Source organism: Gallinula chloropus (assembly GCF_964237585.1).
Source record: "Gallinula chloropus genome assembly, chromosome: 30".
Taxonomy (NCBI): Eukaryota; Metazoa; Chordata; class Aves; order Gruiformes; family Rallidae; genus Gallinula; species Gallinula chloropus.
This window is the reverse complement of record NC_140115.1, coordinates 2,961,252-2,983,819: the sequence shown is the minus strand read 5'-3', so window position 1 is coordinate 2,983,819 and position 22,568 is coordinate 2,961,252. Positions and strand designations below refer to the sequence as shown.

General features: G+C 51.0%; 1 protein-coding gene and 2 pseudogenes across 3 annotated transcripts in view; 2 read left to right on the top strand and 1 right to left on the bottom strand.

Moving 5' to 3' along the window:
* Positions 1 to 3,034: 3,034 nt before the first annotated feature.
* LOC311202504 (olfactory receptor 14A16-like) lies at positions 3,035 to 3,813 on the top strand (annotated as a pseudogene). The gene has a single exon. The product of its transcript is annotated as an olfactory receptor 14A16-like (transcript).
* Positions 3,814 to 18,564: 14,751 nt separating this feature from the next.
* LOC311202502 (olfactory receptor 14A16-like) lies at positions 18,565 to 19,507 on the bottom strand (annotated as a pseudogene). Its single transcript has one exon. The product of its transcript is annotated as an olfactory receptor 14A16-like (transcript).
* A 2,319-nt stretch (positions 19,508 to 21,826) lies between these two features.
* Positions 21,827 to 22,568, top strand: part of LOC311202501 (olfactory receptor 14A16-like) — a gene marked incomplete at both ends in the record, with an annotated part of 36,233 nt that continues 35,491 nt past the window's right edge. Inside the window, one exon of the mRNA XM_084277086.1 lies at positions 21,827 to 21,835. Coding sequence (XP_084133212.1) covers positions 21,827 to 21,835 — 9 coding nt within the window. The remainder of the gene's footprint in view (positions 21,836 to 22,568) is intronic.

Sequence of the window (22,568 nt, the reverse complement as noted above, 5' to 3'; positions counted from 1 at the left end):
CTTGCTCAAATAAATTCTATTTGGATACTCTAAACTAGAGTGAACAATTTGTCACTGCCGTTTTTAACCATGTCATGCTCAGCATAAAGGGGGCTGGTGGGGGGAGGAGCAGGCAGCTCCAGGACGCACAGTTTTGGGGACAGTCTGGTTTGGGGATGGCTCTGATCTGCGCTGCCTTAGCTGTGCAGTTTGGTGAGAAAATACATTGTGTGTCACCAGTTTCATATATTTATGTATAGTTTAATATAATAGACCTATTATTGTTATCTCTCTCTCTCTCTCCTGACCCAGTAAACTCCCCTTACTCCAACCTGCAAGTTTTGGGGTTTTTTTGTTGGCTTTTCCCTCCCTTCTTCCCTCCCCCCTCTTAAAACACTGTGTTTCTCTCCAACTGAAGGAGGTTACAGGAGTGGTTCCTTCAGGGTGTTTCACAGCAGGTTCCCCTGGAGCCCCAGAGAGACCTGGAGATATCCCAGAGGGCAGCAGAGAGTGCTGCCTTGGGCTGGTCCTCTGCTGTTGAGCTGGGCTGGGCTCCTGGGGTGGAGGGAGCACATGGCAAGCAGGCAGCACTGAAGACACACAGTTCTGCCCAGGAGCAGCTCTTCTTCACAGTGAAGCAGAGCTGACAGCACTGCCAGTAAGCACTGAGGGGAGAAGAGCGAGACAGAGGGAGCTGAAAGGCAGTCTAGGCTGGGAGGACAGCTGAGGGTTCACCGGAAAAGAAACCTTTACATCCCTCTCTATGGTAAGTCTCTAAGCTGCAGAGCAATAGTAATGAGGATTCCGTAGGGGTCTCCTCAGCCTCATTCATCCCACAGTCTGTAGGAACTTTCAGGAGGAATCTCATAGATTCCCAAGTACAGAAGTGAAGGATGTGCTCCACATCAGGCATTTTCTGCTGCACCTTTAGAAGGACAGGGTATCCCAGCTGCCTTTTCCCAGGGATGCATCAGGGGGGTGAAGCTGGCTGTGCAGCCAGGAGTGCCTATGGCTGTCCTGCAGAGCAAGGTCCCTGCACCCAGGGGCTGTGTGCTGGGGCAGGGACTGCACTGCAGCCAGGGTCAGCACTCAGCTTGCCCAGGAAGCTCCCCACAGTGCTGCAGGGAGAAGCTCAGGATGGAAGGAGACACCTCTAGCCAGGCAGGGTCCTTCTGCTGTAGAGAGGGTGCTGCCCGGGTCAGTGCTTCTCACAGCTCCTCATCACCCCCAGAATATCTCTGGAGAGGATCTTTCCGATCCCCTGAAGAAAGAAAGGCTTTTCTTAGTCAGTTTGGGCATTCCTGAGTCTTGGCATTAAGTTTTATACCATGGGGTTGGGTGGGAATGCAAATAGATCCATCAGGTGTGCACCATGCTCTGAGAAACCTTTAGTGTTACCCTACGAAATCCCAGGGCTATCTCACTATTTCCAGAGGAGAATTTGGCATAGGAAGGTCAATGAAGTTCCTGTTTGAGACTAACATTGCTTTTATGACCCTCAGATTGCATCCTGCACTGGAAGAGAGGAGAGGTGTCTGGGAAAGAGAAGGGAAGTGTGGAGTTTGAACATGTGGAGAGATGGGCTGGTCTCTCAGGAACCTCATATAATCCCCTAAGGCATTTCTCAGACTGCAGACTGCAGGACAGCATCATCTTGGTGGTTTCAATGGAACTTGTTTGAGCTGCTCCTTAGCTTCTGCATGCACAGAGGTGGCCTTGGGCAGTGTCCTGCAGCCAGGAGGTGTCTGCAGGGCAGAGCTGAGCACACAGCTGCTGGGACTGTCTCCCTGAGCACAGGTAGGCAGGAGTGCTGAGGACAGGGAGGAGAGCTGAGAACAAACTGCTCCTGGCAGGGACAGCTCCAGGCAGGGAGGGAGAGGGAGCTATGCTCAGGAGCACTGTGGGAGGGGGAGCCAAGTACCTCCCTGCCATCCCTGTGGCCCCAAGGATTGCAGGCTGTCACTGCGTTTCAGAAGGGCCTCTGGTGAGGAGAAACTGCTGAGTACCCATCTGTCTGTCCTGCCTCTGTCCACAGGAGCACGAGGGGATTTCTCCCTGTTTCCCTTCCTGTCTATTCTGCATTTATTCCCACCATAATTGGAAACTCAGGGCAAGGCATTTTGCAGGGCTGGGAGAAAGTCAACTCTCCTTTTGCACACCTCCTCTTCATGAGGTCTTGCTGGGCTGCAGGTTCCTTCCAGAAGGGCACAGCTCTCCCATGGCATCTCTGTGTTATCCAAGAGCCCCATGGAGAAGACACCTCAGTGGTGCTCAGGCCATGGAAATGCTGCTGGCTGGCTGTGTGCAGAGAGCTGCAGAGAGTGCTTGGTGTTCCTGGCTGGGAGGGCAGGGCTGAGAACCTCCTTGGGTACAGTGGAACAAGATGTGAGGGTCAGAGGTCTTCTTTTGGGAAATGGATTCCTCTGCTCACAGCAGTGTCCAATTCCTTTTGGAGGGAACATCTGGGTGTGATCATCCCCCAGCTCAAAGAGCTGCCAGCACAGGGCAGCTGAGACCAGGGCTGATGGAAAGACCCACTTTCTTCACTCATCACTAAGGGACAGTCCCTTTGCTTCTCAGGACACACGAGGTTCCACTTGAAATGCAGTACTAATGCCAGGGCTTTAATGCCAGCAGAGACCCCTGCTCCCTTGGGCAGCCTCACCAGACAGAGCTCACAGATGGGACCCATGAAAGGTCTTCCTGAAAGCAGGGAGGCAGTTTGGGGGCTGCTATGTGAAATGGAGTTGGTTGATTGGGTTGGGGAATGCGCTGCCTGCTTCCTATTTCACCTCGGGGGGGGCAGGGGCTGTTCTTCATAAAAGTCTCCCCTAGCTTGTCACTACCTTCTCCTCCTTGGACAGGGAAATATGCCCAGAGGAAGCAGATGTCAAATGGCAGCTCCATCACTGGGTTCCTTCTCCTGGCCTTTGCAGACACCCGGGAGCTGCAGCTGCTGCACTTCTGGCTCTTCCTGGGCATCTACCTGGCTGCCCTCCTGGGCAATGGCTTCATCATCACTGCCATATTCTGTGACCATTTCCTTCACACCCCCATGTACTTCTTCCTCCTCAACCTCTCCCTCCTCGACCTGGGATCCATCTCCACATCTGTTCCCAAATCTATGGCCAATTCCCTGTGGGACACCAGGGCCATTTCCTACACAGGATGTGCTGCCCAGCTCTTATCTTCTTGATTTCAGCAGAGTATTTTCTCCTCACAGTTATGGCCTATGACCGCTACGTTGCCATCTGCCACCCCCTGCACTACGGGACCCTCCTGGGCAGCAGAGCTTGTGTCCACATGGCAGCAGCTGCCTGGGCCGGTGGGCTTCTCTGTGCTGTGCTGCACACAGCCAACACATTTTCAATACCTCTCTGCCATGGCAATGCCCTTGACCAGTTCTTCTGTGAAATCCCCCAGATCCTCAAGCTTTCCTGCTCAGATGCCTACCTCAGGGAGCTTGGGCTTGTTGTGGTTCATGCCTGTTTTTCCTTTGTGTGTTTTGTGTTCATTGTGGTCTCCTATGTGCAGATTTTCAAGGCCGTGCTGAGGATGCCCTCTGGACAGGGACAGCACAAAGCCTTTTTCACCTGTCTCCCTCACCTGGCTGTTGTTGGCCTGTTTATCAGTACTGTCATTTTTGCTCACATAAAGCCAAATTCCACCTCTTCTCCATCCCTTGACCTGGTGGTGGCTGTTCTGTATGCAGTGGTGCCTCCAGCAGTGAACCCCCTCGTCTACAGCTTGAGGAACCAGGAACTCAAGAAGGCCATTAGGAAAGTGATTTCATTGATAAATGTTGAGATTCATCCAACTTCTTCCAAGGAATGAATGGTTTCTCCTGCATTCTTATTAAAACCTGCTTCTGACTATTTGCTGTGTGATTCTCATTAGAGTGTGTGGGTTTCAGGGAGGTGAATGCATGTGGGAGCTGTGGTGGCCAGGTCAAAAGAGGCTGGTTGGATGGGGAGGACACCAGGATCTGGAAAGACCCAGGGCTAGGGCAGCCTGGTGAGTAATGGCCCCAGCTCTATGCAGGTCACCTGGGCAGACCCAAAGCCCAGGCCCACACTGGAGGGATGTGGCTATTGTGGCGGGTAAGTGCCGCAGGGGATGCACAGAGGTCACCTGCTCACCAGATCAGCCAGAGAGGGGACTGGGGCAGTAGCTCACCTTGGTGTGGGTCCAGTCCCTGCCAACCACAGAGATCTTCAGACAGCTCCAGCTTCCCCTCTGGGGGGTTGTTCTTGGCACTCATATATGTGGGTAGCACTGGGTATGTGCCGTGGTGACCACTCGCCATCTTCCCTCTCACCACACCCCAATGCTTGAATCCAAAACACAGCCCCTGGTCTCTAACAGCTCCCAAAGCGACTATGAGCTTTTCTCTCTACAATGCAAAGAGAAACCGGCCCTTTTGGGGTGGAATTCCTTGGGACTGATGTTGACATGAGCTTTGGAAGAACAGCTCAGTCCCAAGGAACTGCCTTATGGAGATGCTATTTTATTATAGGGGTGCTATGAGAGTCTCCTCTGACCCAGGAGTAGGTTCCCCTTGTGTACAGCTGAGACAGAAAAAGATCATTCCTCAGTAAAGTAAGATGAATCTGAACATATATTTAGGAACACTGTGGACACAAACAATAAAAGCCCCAATAGATAACAATGATAACGACAAACAAACAACCAAAGTAGAGGCCTTGTTCTATCAGAGAGACTCAAAATCATTTTAAAGAAAGACAAGAGGTTTATAAAGTCTGTGAAACATCCATGAGATCACTTTCCTCATTTCTCATGCTGTAGACGAGGGGGGGTCGCTGTTGAATGTGCTGTTGAATGATCCAGTTTAATACACATGGAATCTCTCTCCTCAGCTGCCTGCTATGGCCAAGCAGCGTGTGAAGGGGGTCAGCTTTCAGAGGAGATTCTCTGCCAGAACAGTTTTATTCAGATACATAGAAAGGTCAGTTATTGTTGCAGTCTGGCGTAGCTGGGTGCTGGGAGAGGATGGGGGCTGCAGAGATGGCTCCTGCAAGAAGCAGCTAGAAGTTCTCTGCAGGCCCTGCAGAGCAAACATTGGTTGATTCAAGGGCAGAGTCACTGCTGACCAAGGCCAAGCCCATCAGTGATGGTCACAGCGCCTCTGGGAATCACATTTAGGAAAACATTTCCAGCAGAGAAGGGAGAGAGAAGATGTAACGAGCTGTGCAGACACCAAGGCTGGGAAGAGGGGGGAGGATGCGCCCAATGTGCCAGAGTGAAAGATGCCCCTGCAGCCTGGGGAGAAACCCATGGTGGAGCGGGTGACCCACTGCAGCCCATGGAAAAAGCCCAGACCCCACCTGCAGCCCGTGGAGAGGCCCCACGCTGGATGGAGCAGGTGGAGACAGACAGGAGATGCTGTGACCCATGTTGGAGCCAGCCCCTGCCAGCACTGGCAGCCCGTGGGGAGAGACAGAGACACAGAGATGAGCAAGAGAGAGATTTGCACCGGAACAGGTTTGCTGGGGGGAGGCTGGTGACCCCGTGGAGGACTGGGACTGAGAGACACTGTGACTGATGACTGCACCCATAGCAGTGACCCACGCTGGGGCAGCTGGGGAAGAGCTGAAGCCCTGTGGGAAAGGACTCACCTTGGAGAAGGTCGTGGAGGACTGTCTGCCCTGGGTGGGACCCCACGGTGCAGCAGGGGATGGGGGTGAGGAATGAATGACACCCCCCCGCCAGCCAAGAAGGAAACCAACTTGCAAGGGACTGACCGAAGCCCCATCTCCCAGTCCCTGCCCCTCCCGTGCCACCATGGGGGTGAAGAAAGGAGCAAAATCCTGACTATACTGAAGTCAGCAAGAAGGGAGGGGTGGGGGGAAGGTGCTTTAAGATCTGGTCCCGTTGTTTTAAGATCTGGTGACGCTTCTCATTATCCAACTCTGGTGTCACTGGGTGTGCAGTGTAGTGTAATAAACTAGAGAGTTTTCTGTCCTTCCCTCTGTTGAGTCTGTTTTGCCCATGTCGTTCATTACAGGATGATCCCTCCCTGTCCTTATCTTGACTCCTAAGCCTCTTAATATCTATTTTCTCCCCTGTCCAAATAAAAAGGGGAGGGATAGACTGATTTTGGTGGGTGTCTGGCCTCCAGCCAGGCCTAAACCACCACACCCACACAAGCCATATGCCTCTCTCTGCATCAAAGCTGATCCAGCACCAATGAAACCACAACGTCATGCACAAGTAAGCTGCACACTCCTGGCCTGTCCATCACTCAGGCAAAGGTGATCTCACAGCATCTGCCACTGACATGTCTCCATTCCTGGCTTGTCAGGTATTTTAGCACCACTGACATCACAAGGACATTCACAAGGTATCTGTCAGTTCCTGGCCAATCATACATCCAGCTACCAGTGGCCTCAGAAGGACCTATACTCTCCATAAGCCTGGTCCTAGACTCAGGCTAGAGATATTTCCTCAGAACCCACACAGCCTATTGGTCTTTTCCCAGCCTATCAACTATTCAGGAAGTAATGATACTCTCTACACAAGTTTTGGGCTTTTTCTGTCCTATCAGCTACTTGGGAACCACTGACATCACAACACAGACCATCTGCCTTCTCTTGTCCTGTCAACTGTTCCAGAATCAGTGACCTCACAACAACCTCCACTGTCCACAGCCTGCTCCAGATCTGTCAGTATGACCTCACAAGCACGTATTCCCCTATTGGCCAAGGACACATTGTTGAGATATTCGGTTTTCAATGACCTCACAAGCATCTACCAAATCCATGAGGCTGCTCTCCACATGCTTGAAGTATTCCATCTCAGACCTCTCAGGGCTCGTTCTGCAGCCTGTTTAAGTGGGGGACCCAGATGTCTTTATCTTTGTGTTTCTTTTCACCTTTAAACATTTATTCTTCATTAAATAAAACCTTATTAAAGCAGGTTTGATCCATTGCATACCTGAGTGTCCTGGTTTCGGTTGGGATGGAGTAAATTTCGTTTCTTATAGTGGATGGAATTCCGTGTTTAGCAATTAGGAGCAGAGCAGTGCTGATAACACCCAGATGTTTCCAGTTGTTGCCAAGCAATCAAGGACTTTTCAGTTCTTCATATTTCCCTACTAATGAGAAAGGATGGGACGCAGCCAGGACAGGTGACCCGAACTGACCAAAGGGGGTATTCCATACCCATTCTGTCATGCTCAGCATAAAAGCAGGGGCTGGTTGGAGGAGGCAGCTCCAGGACGTGCAGTTTTATGGACGGTCCAGTTTTCGGGACGGCTCTGGGCTGCACGGCTGTCGCAGATGGGATAGATCAGAGGAATCACTTCACTCTTAAGGGAGAGGCAATAATATGTTTATGGATATAAAACAAAAGGCTGTAACAGTGTTTGGTAATAAATGTGAGAGTAATTAAGATCCGATGGGAAGGAAATCTTGATTAGTTAGTGCACAGAGAACAGGGTCAGATGAATTTATCAGGGAGACCCTCCCGTTGAGTCACGATGTTCAGAAAGAATCCCCTTGTGTTCTGAACTCCTGCTCAGAGAGGAGCCCAGGTGCGGCTGGATTAAGTCTCAGTCCCAGACTTGGTCAAGGGTTTATGTCTAAAGGATTATATGTATAATCAATCCTTTCTATTTCTCAGCCAAGATCACAAATGTTAGTGCCCTTATTCCCAACTCACCCAGGATCTGTTGCGGATCTGTCACGGCAAGGATTCTCTCGACCTCGAGGAGTAACCTTGAGAGGCGTCCCTTTCAAGGGGAGATCCTGACGTGCAGCCCGCTGTCGTCTCGGGAGAGCTCAAAGGGCTCTTGGACTGCTCACTATTTATGGAGTAAGATGATTGGCTCATAGTCATATTTACATACCACCCGTGGACAGTGGACACTGACCAGTGCCTGGGTGGGCACATTAGCATAGATAACCCTTGGTTATTGTGTTGTTACCTGTCTTCCTGAACTCACTGTGAGACAGATCAGAAATCACAATCAACACCAATGGTTACCAATCAATCCATATAAACAGGGAAAAGTCAGGAAAACATGGGGGCAATGGGGGAAGCATACCGTCACAGGCTATCAGGAGTGTAGTTTTCACAGTTCCTCTGTTGCTTCCCATTTCCCAGCCTGGGTTGGCTGCCAGTGTTGGGACTCCCTCCCTCCCTGTGGATCTAAAATCATTCTGACTCTTGTCAGCTCACGCTTTAAGACCTCTGACTTTAATCTGGGTGATTATAAAGCTTAGGGATCTTTCTTCCATGAGGTCATTTGGATTGTTTTTGAAACTATGGGCTTTCACCAAAGCTGCAAGCATCATATTTCAGTGGCTTGTCTTTAACAGGAAATCCTGGGGCCCGAGGCCTGCCAGTTTGGTCAGTGGCAGCCAGAGGTTTTGACATCCAGTGACAGCAGTTATCCCACCTTGGAGAACTGGAACGACCTCGGATATGAGCCACGGCAGCTTCTCTCAGATTGATGATTCTGTGGTAAGAAATGTTTCTTTCCTTAGTAATGTTTTGGTCACAGTCACGAAGAACTTACCTACACAGAGCAGATAAGCAGGCACTTCTTTTATTCCAGTGCTGGGGAACACAGGGGATCGCTGCGCCAAAGACCTGTTCACCCACAGGGACAACACAACACATTTACACCATTTGTTAGCACTGGTCAAAGTTGCACAGAATGCTGCTTCCTAATTCTACCTTTGCAATCACTGGCTTCCAGTTGTCTCACTTGATCTATATTCCTACTCTAAGGAAATCGTTGGTTCACTTCACTGACTTCTTGGACTACAAAGAGGGGAGGGTTACTGTTAGCATAGGGATGCTATTTCCTGGAAGTCATTATCATGTCCCCAGCCCACGCGGAGTGATGCTGAGCGGGTTCCTCTGGTGGCCGTCGATACTCTTCCTCACTGTGTCCCAGGACTGAACCCCATTCCTGCGCGTGCTCATCTCATCTTCGGCTGATCTTTCCTAACCCTTTCCTCACTGCCCTGTTCTCCTGTTTCTGAACAATTGCTGCCAACCAGATAATCTCCACACTGTGCATCTCTTCAAGGCTGTAAATAGCGATGGAGTATTTTTGTGCTGATTCTGTCTATGTGCCATTATCTCCAGCAGTCTCTAGACATTTTTTAATCCTCGTGGGGGATTTTCTGTAGAAGTGAAGGAGCAATAACTTTGAACATCTAGTGCACATTTATTCTCTGTGTTATAAAACAGGACTCCTATGAATGGCACGTATTAACTGGGCGGTGTAAATACGGATTTGCTGCAATTTGATCATTCTCTGGCTTTCTGCATTTTCTGTCATACCCAACAAAGTAAGATAGAAATTGCAGCCAAGTGTTGGATGGCTTTACATTAGCCAAGGCTATTCATAGTGATCCTGCTTCCTGCTTCTCTCCCTGTCAGGAAAGTGATGCTTGAACCTTGCCACCACAGTCTCTGTTTCCAGTGACTTGAAGTACAGTGTGACCTAAACCAGGACATGGGGAGAGCTGTGCACCTCTTCAAGGCTGGAAATAGTAATCACTGGCAAATGGCAGCCTTGAAGAGATGCAGAGCTTGTAACAGTGCCCGCGTGGCTGAAACCGTGCTGCCAGACAGCACCCACACTGACATGGCTGCCAGACAGCACCCACAGTGACATGGCTGCCAGACAGCACCCACACTGACATCACTGCCAGACAGCACCCACACTGACATGGCTGCCAGGCAGCACCCACACTAACATGGCTGCCAGGCAGCACCCACACTGACATGGCTGCCAGACAGCACCCACACTGACACGGCTGCCAGACAGCACCCTCACTAACATGGCTGCCACACCCCCTGTCTCGGGCTGTGCTGCTGCTCCTCGGGCTCTCACAGCTCCGCTCCCACCAGCACAGGGTGTCTCCTTTCCCGGGCGGCTGTTCCATTCCCCACAGGAGGGGGGAGTTTCTCACCCTCCAGCCTCTCCCCACCCCCGGCACCCCCTCTCCCTGCAGCTCCGCTACCCCGCCCAGCCGGGGCTTTTGGTATCTGCCACAGCCTGGGCAGCAAGTCCCTGCCGGAGCCATCTTGGCCTCGTGTGGAGCTGGCAGCCCCAGAGCTTCAGGCCCTCAGTCCCTGGTAAGTTCACCCCTCTTTTCCACCCCCTTTTCTTTGTGATGGCAAATTTTTGTGCAAATTTCATGCTGCAACGGAGAGAGACGAGACACAGCTTGATGCAAGAAAGAGTTCACAGCCTAAAGGCTCCATCCCATTATCTGTTAACCTGGCAGCGCTTGAGGCTTTGATTCTCAAACAGCATGCCACAACTCACAATACTTTTACCTAACAATCCTCTTACCTCACAATCCCTTTACCTCACAATTCCCTTACCTCACAATGCATTTACCTCACAACACCCTTACCTCAAAATCCCCTTAATTTACAATCTCCTTGCCTCACAATCCCCTTGCCTCACATTCCCCTTACCTCACAATCCCCTTGCCTCACAATCCCCTTGCCTCACAATCCCTTTACCTCACAATCCCCTCACCTCACAATACCATTTACCTCACAATCCCCTTGCCTCACAATCCTCTTACCTTACAATCCCCTTACCTGACAATCCCTTTACATCACAATCCCCTTACCTCACATTCCCCTTACCACACAATCCCCTTACCTCACATTCCCTTGCCCTCACAATCCTCTTAACTCAAAATCCTCTTAAATCACAATCCCTTAACCTCACAATCCCCTTACCTCACAATCCCATCACCTCACAATCCCCTAACAGCAAAATCCCAATACCTCACAATTCCGTTACGTCACAATCCCTCTACCTCACAATCCTCTCACCTCACAATCCCCTTGCCTCACAATACCTTTACCTCACAATCCCCTTCCCTCACAATCCCCTCACCTCACAATCCCCTTACCTCACAATCGCTTTGCCTCACAATCCCCTTACCTCACAATCCCTTTACCTGAAAATCCCCTTGCCTAATAATCCCCTCAACTCACAATCCCATTACCTCACAATCCCTTTACCTCACAATCCATTTACCTCACAATCCCCGTAACCTCACAACGCCTTTACCTCACAATCCCCTTTCCTGACAATCCCTTTACCTCACTGTCCCCTCAACTCACAATCTCTTTACCTCACAATCCTGTTGCCTTTCACAAGGCGCGGTGACCTGGTTCAGGAATGGCAACGGCGCCACACTCTGGCAGCACGGTCCATCAGCTCACAGACACCAATGTGCTGGACGGCAAATGGTGTTTATTAGCCAGAGGCACGGGGCTTTATACCCCAGGGCTGTGATGCCACTCCCATCCTCTCACCTTACCAGCTACTTGCTATTGGTTACCTGTGGAGGGGAGAGGTCCTACCTTTCCGTACAGCGCGACATCTTCCGACCGCAAAGCCCTATCTATCGACATTTCCCCCCTCCCTATGCCTACTAAAACTACTTACAGTGCGAGTAAGATTTTGGTTGGATTGATCTAGTAATCAGAAAGTAACATTTAACAAAAATATTTACGACTATTCTTTGGAGTATTTTGTGATCCTGACATCTCCCTAACACCCATTCCCACGGTCGATGTTCGTACAAACCCGTAGACGGCACGACAAACCCTAAAAGTAAAATCATACAGAGACATTGTGGCCCTTTGCCACGGGGGCTGTTTTGCCGTTGTTTGGATTCCTCTTGTTTAGGAGTCTTGAATGCAGACAGGATGCTTGCTGACTTGTCGTCCTCCTCGGCCACCTGGGTGTATCGGTCACGGGGGCGCCCGATGATCTGATCCTGTGGATAAAAACTCACAGTTTCCATTAGTTTAATTCCGGAGGTCTGGCTGAATGGATTTAAGTGGACACCATTTAATTCTGCCGTCTTTTTTAACAGCAGCATACCCTCGTCCCGTAAGGAACAACCTCCACCCCTGTTCCCATTCTCCCAGATCATTCCTGACTACAACTGGTGGGCCTTCTTCAAGTGCCCGAGTGGCCCAATGCTTTTGGGTAGGACTGTTTACCTCCTCTCCTCTGGGGAACAGATTCAGTGCTAACAGAGCAGTTGCCAACAGGCGTGCTTGGTCTCCTGTAGGAATGGCATTGGTGAAACCCTCTGCCTTTGCTAACACTTCTAATTTAGATTTTACTGTTTGGTTCGCTCGCTCGACCATGGCTTGCCCTGTGCTATTATACGGGATTCCGTACGTTAAGGTAGTGCCCCATTTCTGAGTACCCTGTCTTTCAATAGGGCTAAAGCGTCCCTTCCCAACAAGGGTAGGGCTCCTGACATGACATATGGAAAGAGGGTGATGGTTTTTTCTGGTCCCTTTTCAGTATGGAGTGTGATTGCTATCAATTGAGCACTCTTTCTGGCTTGAGTTAATCCCCCAACTCCTCCCACCATGGGGGCATTTTCCAGTTTCCAGTGTGGGGGCCAGTGCGTTTCGGGGATGACTGTGACGTCTGCTCCAGTATCAATTAAAAAGGGAACACTGATGGTGGTGTCATTTAAAGTATTGTAAAGGGAGCAGACTCCCCACACCACCGACGGGTCATCACATTTTACAGCCAGGGCCACCCTGGGGTCCCGACCCCAGAGGGTAGTCCCTGCTGTCCCTGAGGCAAAGGTAGGTCTGCCTGCAATGTTGGTTGGGCTATATAATTGGCCGCTTCTTGAGGGGGCAACAAGTTCAGAATCGCCTTGCCCCATTGGTGGCTGATATAATTGGGCCGCCTCATGTCCCACTCGGGAGAGAACTGGGTGCGACCCGAAAGTCCCCTCCCTTTGAAGTTTCCCTGATTGTTACCCCTGCAATCCTTGGCAAAATGTCCCCTCCTCCCACAAGACCAACATGGTCCTCAGTTTGGCGTGGGGGGAGCGCTATTGGCGGATTTCCAGACTGAGGGCAATTTCTCCCGATGTGACCTGCCTGACCACATTTAAAACACACCACTGCCTTGGCTACTAGGGCGTGAACAGCTGCCTGGATTGGCACTAAATGTTCTTTCCTCGCAACATGCTTAATCATGTCCGCAATATTTGACCCTGCTGGTAGTGATCGGAGAATTTCTCTGGTTGCCGAATTACACTGCTGACGTCAGCATTCTGCTACGACCGGGCCTTTTGCTTCTGGAGGCAGCGCTGACGAGTGTACTGCTGCTTGGAGGCGATCCACAAATTGTGTGAAGCTTTCGCTTTCACTCTGCTTTATTGTGGCCCATGGTGATGGCCTAGCGATGGCTCTAGAGACTGCGCGAATAGCTTCTCTGGCAGCACGAGTAGTTGTCACGACCTCAGAGGCCCGTAAGCCCTGTACTTGTGCCTGAGGGGTAAGCATTGCTGGATCTGTACCCAGTAGCCGCTGCAGGCTAGAGTTACGCAGAACATGATCGTCCCCAACTGCTTGGGCCAGTAGCCTCGCACAGTTCTCCTCCCATTCTTGTTTAAAAACGATCATTCCTGCCCCGTCAAAAATCAGTCTACAAGTTTGTTTTATATCAAAGGGAAGTAGGTCATCTCCTCCAAAAACCCCATCTATGAGAGTGGAGACCATGGCCGAATTAAGCCCCTTATCCGCAATTGCTGTAACGATCGCTTGTGTATCCTTAGGGTTTAGTGGCGAGTGAGCCCTCTGTCTCCCGGGCATCACCCGGACCGGGAACGCTGACGCGGCAGATGGTGCCCAGTCGGCACAGGCAATTTGTATCTTTTTCCAATCCGTAAGAGGAATATTTTCTCCTAATGATTCTTTTTTAATTTGGATGGGAATATTTTTGCTTTTGATTTTGCCTATTCTGATTTCCTCCTCCTCTTCTGAGCTGGAATTGGTTACGAGCTGCTCGCCCTGACTAGTATCTGACTCTGAGCCAGAACTCGACTGACCGGCCACTTCCTGTTTTCCCCTCCTTTTTGTCGGGCTCCAACCCCGCCCACCAGCTTTGTGGGTGGGTCTTTGTTCCCGACCCCTCGACACGCCCCTCCTCCTCGGCGGGTTCTGATTGGCTCTCAGCCTGTCACTCAGTCTTTTGTCCTTCTCTATTTCTACCGCCCTTCTCTTCCCCTTCCCTTTCATGGGAGCTCACCAGCTCTGGAATTTCCTCCCTTTTCGCGCCAAAAGTATTTTTGTCCCTCCCTTCTTTTCCGCCGGCGCCTTCTTGGGGAGCACGTGGCGGCGGACATTTTTCCTGAGATTCTGATCTTTTAGCGGCAGCCCTGGCCTCCTCGGCTAGCCCACCCCAGAGAGATTTTGCTCGCTCCTGCCCCTCCATAGGCAGATCGGTGTTCGGGGATGGAGGAGGCTTATCGCCCTTTCAATCTTTGTGCTCGGCAGGCTTATCACTGTCTGGAGGCTGCAAAGTTTGTGTAGCCGCCCTCCAAGTGTCCTGCTCTTGTATAGCCTTCCGGAGGGCCTGTACGACCCTCCCCCACGATTTCAGATTTTTCCCACTACCTGAGGACATAGTTTCCTCAGCCAAAGCATTAGTACACTTTCCCCACACCTCAGGATGGAGAATATCAACTGGCTGGTCAATGACCCTGATTTCTAAAAGTCTTGCAATGATGAGAGTAAAAGCTTTAGCCTTACACTCAATACCCCACTGTGTACGCAATCCCAATACGACCTTCACAAGGGCTTCCGTCCTCCTTGTGGGTCCGAGGGCGTTCCCTGCACCGGGCTGGTCCTGCCGCTCCGGCCGCCATTCACCTGAGGCAGGCGAGTTTCCCGGGTTTCGGCACCTCTTGTTGCCTTTCACAAGGCGCAGCGACCTGGTTCAGGAACGGCAACGGCGCCACACTCTGGCAGCACGGTCCATCAGCTCACAGACACCAATGTGGTGGACGGCAAATGGTGTTTATTAGCCAGAGACACGGGGCTTTAAACCCCAGGGCTGTGATGCCACTCCCATCCTCTCACCTTACTGGCTACTTGCTATTGGTTACCTGTGGAGGGGAGGGGTCCTACCTTTCTGTACAGCGTGACATCTTCTTACCACAAAGTCCTATCTACCGACAGTCCCCTGTCCCCAGGCCTATCTTTAGAAAATGAAATTGGACTTTTCTGGGGGATTATTTTCAGTCAAATTAAAATGTTTGTTGATGCTGAAAATATTAGTTAGTTAGGACTGTGAAAGAAATGGACTTGTGCTCTATCCTGTGTTAGCTGACATCATCACATTAGTAAAACTCTTTCTAGAAGACAGTGTCTGCTTAAAAGTCCCTCTGCATCTGTACAGAAGTTGAGAGGCAAGAATAAACTGATGATAGTGGCTGCACACTAACAAGCTTCCAGGGCAAAGTCACTGAGTGTGGAGGCCCATGGCAGGAAGGAAGATTCCTGGAGGTTTAGTAGAGGCTCCTCAGGGCTGTGGATGATGAAACTCGTTCAGAACATTGACACGTGCCTCCCTGAATGCTGATTGGAGCAGGAAATCAGGGAGCAATTTCAGGATGACGAAGTGAGAAGATACAGACGTGCTGTGTCATGGAGCCACTTGCATGTGTCCTGTCACACCACAGGGCCCAGTGGTCCTCCAATGCCCAGTGAAATGGGGAGGCTTTTGGTCACCAGCTGAAGTTAGTCTCTGGTCACCGTGAGGGTGGAAGCTTGCAGAGTGCCTACACACCCTGTCTCTTCAACCTGGCACTGCCCAGAGTACCCTCCACCTTTTCCTGTATCCTAATCCTGGAGCACTCACCTATCACCCTACTCTAAATGCCAACACCATAGTTGAAACCCTCACCAGATGCCTGAAGCTTAACCCATCCCTAATGCTGAAGCCACCCTCCCCACATCTTCAACCCTTCTCCAAAATGTTTCCTAAAGAGCTACAATGAGGGCAGGGATTGTGAAGGAAAGGCCAGGGAGATGAGGTTTGGGGCAAGAGGAAGAAGGTGGCATTGCTGGTGATGATACTTCTGCTGGAGGAAGCTGGTCGGTGAGGAGCAACATTGTGAGGTGCTTGAGATGCCTGAGAGCTTCATCCAAGAGCGAAGGGACCGTGGGGAAGGACAAGGAAGCAGAACATGAAAGGGACAGCACTTGATCCCTACTCTTGACATGCCAGCCTTGATCTTGGCCCTTCCTTCTAGCCCTAACCCAATCCCCTAAGCCACAAAGCTGAGCAGCCCTGAAATCACTTTCAAGTAGCACTAAGCAGAAACACAAATCCTCACCCTGAGCCTCACCCAAACTGTAAAGGGGGAACCCTGATGCTTAGCCCTGTGAGGTCATTGAACCCTTGGAGGAGAAAGGTGAGGTGGCATCTATCTTTGAAGGGCTTGTAGGACACAAGGGGAGTGGTGGGTGGGGAAGGGACTTTTATTTCATCTGTGCCTCAGAATCTGAATAGTGACAGCCTGATTGCAGAAAGCTCATGTCTTGGGTTGTGACATTGCTTCTTCCTGACATCTCACAGGATGGGTCACTCTTGCAGGTTCTCCTCCTGCTGGTGGATTTCAATCACCTTGTAAAAGGAGAGTGGGGACTGGTAGCAATCCAGGAGTATCCTGGGTTTCATCAAAGATGACTCCTGAGGTAACAGACCTACGAGAGAGTAGATCTATTGGTTACCAGTTAGTCAGTAGGACCCCCAAGGAAACTGCCCTCAGCACCAAAGAAGCAGAGAAGAGCTGGCAGATGTTTTAAGATGCTGTCATGGTTTTACCCCAGCTGAGGGCCAAGATCCACGCAGCTGCCTGCTCCTTAAATGAAAAGAGCAGGGAAAGAGAGAAGAGGGGGTGGGGGCGTGGGTGTGTATGAGAGGCAAAGGAAGGGAAAAGGAAGGGGCAAATAACCCCAAAACCAAGAAACTAAGAGGCCCGTGGGTTGGGATAAGGATAGTTTACTAAGATAGCAGAAAGATAAAATATAACAATGCTAACAGGACTTTAGAGCAAAAATATATGAAGCTGTTGATACACAATGCAGTTTCTCACTGAACCCACAGCTCAGGCCGTGCCACCCAGAGCCGTCCCAGAACCCGACCGTCCCACAAGAACCGCGCGTCCCGGAGCCGCCCCAGGCCTTCCTCCTGTCAGCCCCCCGATATCCTGGTCAGGATGTAATTGGCATGGAATACTCTCTTTGGTCAGCTCGGTCACCTGTCCTGGCTTTGCCCCTCCTTTCCCATGAATAGAGAAATACGAAGAGCTGAGAAATTTCTTGACTGTCTGACAGCAACTAAAAACATCAGGGTGTTACCAGCACTGCTTTCATTTTAACTCTCAAACACAGCATCCCATCCCCTGCTACAAAAGAAGTTAACTCCATCCTGACCAAAACCAGGACAGCTATATAACACTGTGCCACTCACTAATAAACGCCATTTGCCGTCCACCACATTGGTGTCTGTGAGCTGATGGACCGTGAGGCCAGAGTGTGGCGTCGTTGCCGTTCCTGAACTGGGTTGCCACGCCACAAAAGGCAACAGGAGGCCCAAGGTCAGTCTCTGGGGTTTTGGAGTCGGGGCTACAGAGGATCCAGACACTCTAACAGAAAGGTAAATACTGGCAGCACATGAAGGGGTTCGAGCCACTTCAGAAGTGATTGGGACTGAAGCCCAGCTCCTCCTGGCACCCAACTGCCAGTGCTGGGCTGGATGTTCAAAGGGAAGTCCCCTCCTACACAGCATGCCACTCATGCTACGTGGAGCAAGTGGGTCACACTTATCACACAGCAAGATTGAATAAGAAACCCCAATCACCCAGGAACCCTGGAAGTGATCACAGACTGGCCAGAGGGAAAGATTTTGGAATATTACCAGAGGAGCAGGTGACACGTGCTGAAGAGGCTTCAGTGTACAGTGAACTGACAGAAAATGAGAAGAAAAATGCCCTGTTCACCAATGGGTCCTGTCACATTTCTGGTAAACATCAGAGGTGGAAGGCTGCTGTATGGAGTCCTACACAACCAGTTGCAGAAGCTGCCTATGGAGAAGGCAAATCCAGCCAGTTTGCAGAGGTGAAAGCCATCCAGCTGGCTTTAGACATTGCCAAAGGAGAAAAAAGGCCAAATATTACATATTTCTCTATACTATTTCCTGGATGGTGGTCCAGAGTAGATGGTCTAAATAATAAATGATGTCATGAACCTCCCCAGGACTCTGAAAACATAAGATCTGCGCATGGTGTAGATGGTGTGGAAACAGGAGTGGATAATGTCCTGGTTCTGGCCAGGCCAGAGCTCACCTCCCCTGGCAGCCAGCACAGGTGACCTGAGTTTGCCTGGGCTGTTTTTCACACCACCTGAAATCACTTCCCCATCCAAGGTACTGGCTGAGGAGGGGTGGTCATGGCATGCTGCAGCACTCTGTTATTGATGGGTTTGTAATGTACTCTGTGCTGTCACTGGGCGTGAGTGCAATTGGGGCTGTTATTGTTCCCCTTTTATGGTGCTTTTGTCAGTAAACTGTCCTTATCCCAACCCACAGAGGGTCTGTCTGTTTTCAGGCAGACCTAATGCAAAGAGAGCACAGGTCTGGGTCACACAAGTTCAGGAGAAGCTGCATTAGGAATGGGATGGAGGTGCACTATTTTATTATAGATTAGACAGAAAAGAAGGAAAAAACCTTCCACAACGTGGTGCAGTTTATTGCTGCTTAGAAACACCAGACACACTAGTAATCAGTTTCCACAAAGCATCCTTGAGCTCCTGGTTCCTCATGCTGTAGATGAGGGGGTTCACTGCTGGTGGAACCACCGAGTAAAGAAATGCCACTACCATATCCAGCACAAGGGAGGAGATGGAGGGGGGCTTCAGGTAGGCAAACAGGACACTGCTGACAAACAGGGAGACCACAGCCAGGTGAGGGAGGCAGGTGGAAAAGGCTTTGTGCCGTCCCTGCTGCGAGGGGTTCCTCAGCACAGCCCTGAAGATCTGCACATAGGACACCACAATGAACACAAAACACCCAAAACCTAAACAGATACTGACGACAATGATTCCAATTTCCCTGAGGTAGGCATCTGAGCAGGAGAGCTTGAGGATCTGGGGGATTTCACAGAAGAACTGGTCAAGGGCATTGCCATGGCAGAGGGGCAGTGAAAATGTATTGGCTGTGTGCAGAATGGAATAGAGAAACCCACTGGCCCAGGCAGCTGCTGCCATGTAGACACAAGCTCTGCTGCCCAGGAGGGTCCCGTAGTGCAGGGGGTGGCAGATGGCAACATAGCGGTCATAGGCCATGACAGTGAGAAGACAGAGCTCTGTTGCAATCAAAAAAAAAAAAGAAAAAGAGTTGAGCCACACATCCTGTATAGGAAATGGCCCTGGTGTCCCACAAGGAATTGGCCATGGATTTGGGAACAATGGTGGAGATGCAGCCAAGGTCAGTAACAGCGAGGTTGAGGAGGAAGAAGTACATGGGTGTGTGGAGGTGGTGGTCACAGGCTATGGTGATGATGATGAGGCCATTGCCCAGGAGAGCAGCCAGGTAGATGCCCAGGAAGAGGCAGAAGTGCAGGAGCTGCAGCTCCCGTGTGTCTGCAAAGGGCAGGAGGAGGAACTGGTTGATGGAGCTGCTGTTGGACATCAGCTGCTGTCAAGAGTGGAGACCTGTCCAAGGAGGAAAAGACACAGTGAAAAGTGATGGAACACTTCTTTTAGGAAAACATCTTCTAATTCTTAGGGAATGCCCTCAGATTGACTCCCTGCATTCAGGAGGACTTTTGTCAGGTCCCTTTTGGGAGGTCTGCTTTGTGCTGGCATGAGCGTGCCACTGCTGGGAAGAGGGTCAGCTGTGGGCTCTGGAGAACTCAGTCCTGCCTGGCAGCAGTCAGTAAATAGAAGGATGGTGTGATCTCAGACTAAATGCCCTGTGGATAGGAATGAGCTTTTCAGCACTGTCACTCCTATTTCACCTGAGGGCAGAGCAGAGCTTTGGTAATGGTGGGACAAAGGCAGCAAGGACAGGAAGGGAAACAGTGAGAAATAGTCCAGCCAGGGCTGCAAGGACAGGGACAGACAGACAGGTACTCGCAGGTTTCTCAGACTGAAAACGTGGAAGTCTTGTCTCAGAGTCTGTGCTGGGTGGCAGAAACCAGGGGGTTGCTGTGGGAAAGTATCAGCACACTGTGTGATGTCAGGTAGGTACCAAATCCCACTGCCAGGGCAATGCTGGGAGCAGCTCACTCTTCCTCCTTGCCAATGTATCTGCTAACTGCAGCTGTCCCTGCAGATGCTTCTCTTTGCCCATGTCACCTCTGCTCTGTGCTCACAGACCTCATCCAAATTACCCTGTGCTCAGCTCTGCTCTGCAGACCCCTCCTGGTATCAGGGCACTGCCCTGTGGAACCTCTGTGTGTGCAGGGCTCAGGAGATGCTCTGACAAGTCCTAATGACCAATGAGTTTGCACTGCCTGATGCAAAGTTATCAGGAAAAGTTCAGCTCCCACTTCCCATCCAGTCCACAAGAGCAGAAAATTCAAAGTAAAGTCTCTTTACCTGGAGTGGAAAATTCATCCTTGGTGTTCTTGAAAAGTCCCTGGGAAGTTGCCAGGGATCCGCTGGAGCTGGGAGCAAACCTGTCCTACACAGCACACTGACAGCAGAAGGACCCTACACTGTCTTTCCATGGGTCACACTTTAAACTCACAGCTTCTTTCTGCACTGCTGATAGAAGTCCAGCAGGCAGGCTGAGTTCTGACCCTGGCAGCAGCAGAGTCCCTGCCACAGCACACAGACCCTGGGGTGCAGGGACCCTGCTCACTAGGACAGCCCTGGGCATCCCTGGGTGCACACGCTGCTTCACACCTCTGCAGCCATGCCCAGGAGAAGACAGCTGTCCTGCCCTGGTCCTCTGATGGGGCAGAAGGACATCCCTTCCAGGCAGCACTTTCTGCTCCTAGAGAGAACCTGTCCTCCTGACAGACCCCACACACTGCCCCATGTCCCAGCTTTAGGAGATCCCTCCAGGAACAGAACCTGCATTGCCCTGCACCCACAGACATACCAGGCAGAGTGCTTTGGAGATTTCTCCTGCAGTGAGCTCTCAGTATCCATCACCTCTCTAAGCCTCACAGGTCTCCCCTCGATGCCTACAGGCAGTGTCCCCAGCCCTGTGTGCTTGGTAGAGGAGCTGCTCCTGGGCAGAGCTGTCTCTCTGGAGCACTGCTGGGTTGCAGTGAGCTCCCTCCATCCCAGGAGCCTGGCCAGCTCAGCAGAAGACCAGTTCTTCTAGGCTCCCTCCTGGTGCCTCAGGCCTCATGGGGATCGCTCTGTGATCTCATCTCTGATGTTCCCTCCCTCAGCTGGGGAGAAATCCTTCTGTCCAGCAGAGTTCTTTCTCCTGATCAAACCAGAGCTGGGCAGGACAATCACTTTTCCTTGTCTCCCCATGAGACAGGACCTCCAGGCAGGGACAAGCAGGGGTGTCTGACCCCCTGCAAAGGTTAAGGAGCATGGCTGCCTGGGAGCTGCTGGTCCCAGTGCCCATGGGAATTACTGAGAGTGGAGGCCAGGAAAGAGTTGCTAAGACACCAACCCCTGTTGTCACCTGAAGGGCCAGAGGTGAAGCCAGGTCCAATCAAAACTCACAGCGACTCTAGAGGGGGATAAAGTCCCTGTAGTGTGCATTAAAACCAGTTGGCAAAACAGTCCAGGTTATTCCTGATACAGGCAAAGACAAACCCATTTGTGGGATTGCTTTAACTCAGGGACCTGAGTGCACTTGGTGGGTGATGAGAAAGGATGAGGAAGTCCAGTGTGTACCCCAAGGGGTTTTAGTTCTAGGTGAGGACAGCCACTAAATTGTTGGTGTATAACAAAATCGCTCAATGGCAGATGGTCTAAATAATGGATAAATAATGTTATAAACCTCCCCAGGACTCCGAAAAAGTGAGATCCAGGCATGATGTCGATGGTGTGGAAACAGGGGTGGATAATGTCCTGGTTCTGGCCAGGCCAGAGCTCACCGCCCCAGGCAGCCAGCACAGGTGAGATGAGTTTGCCTGGGTTGTTTTCCACAACCCCTGACATCACTTCCCCAACAAAGGAAATTGGGCTGGTTGGAGAGGGGTGCTTGTGGCATGGTGCAGCACTCTGTTATTGTTGGGTTTGTAAGGTACTCTGTGCTATCACTGGGTGTGAGTGCAATTGGGGCTGTTATTGTTCCCCCTTTTATGGTGCTTTTGTCAGTAAACTGTCCTTATCCCAGCCCACAGAGGCTCTGTTTGTTTGTCCTCCAGGAGTGAGCAAACAGCATGTGTTGCTCAGCCATTGTTTGGGGCTGAACCACCACAGTTTCCAAGCCACAAACAGTGAGCTTCTGTAAGAGAAAGTTCTGGAAATCTGTGCCCAAGGCCTGGCTAAAGTCAAGGTAGACAACATCCAGAGCCCTTCCCTTGTCCAAGAAGCAGGTCACTCTGTCATAGAGGGAGATTCAGTGGGTCAAACAGGAGCTGCCCTTATGAACCTAAGCTGACTGGGCCTGATCACCTGGGGGTGCTTCATCAAACCAACCTAGGGCTTGCTCAGCATCTCAGCTGCTTGTACATTGCCTTTGCCTACCAGCCAACATGGCCTCCAGTTACCTGTTCTAACGAGTCCCTGGGGAGGCTCAGCCAGCAATGGCTCTCAGCGGGACTCATTAATAC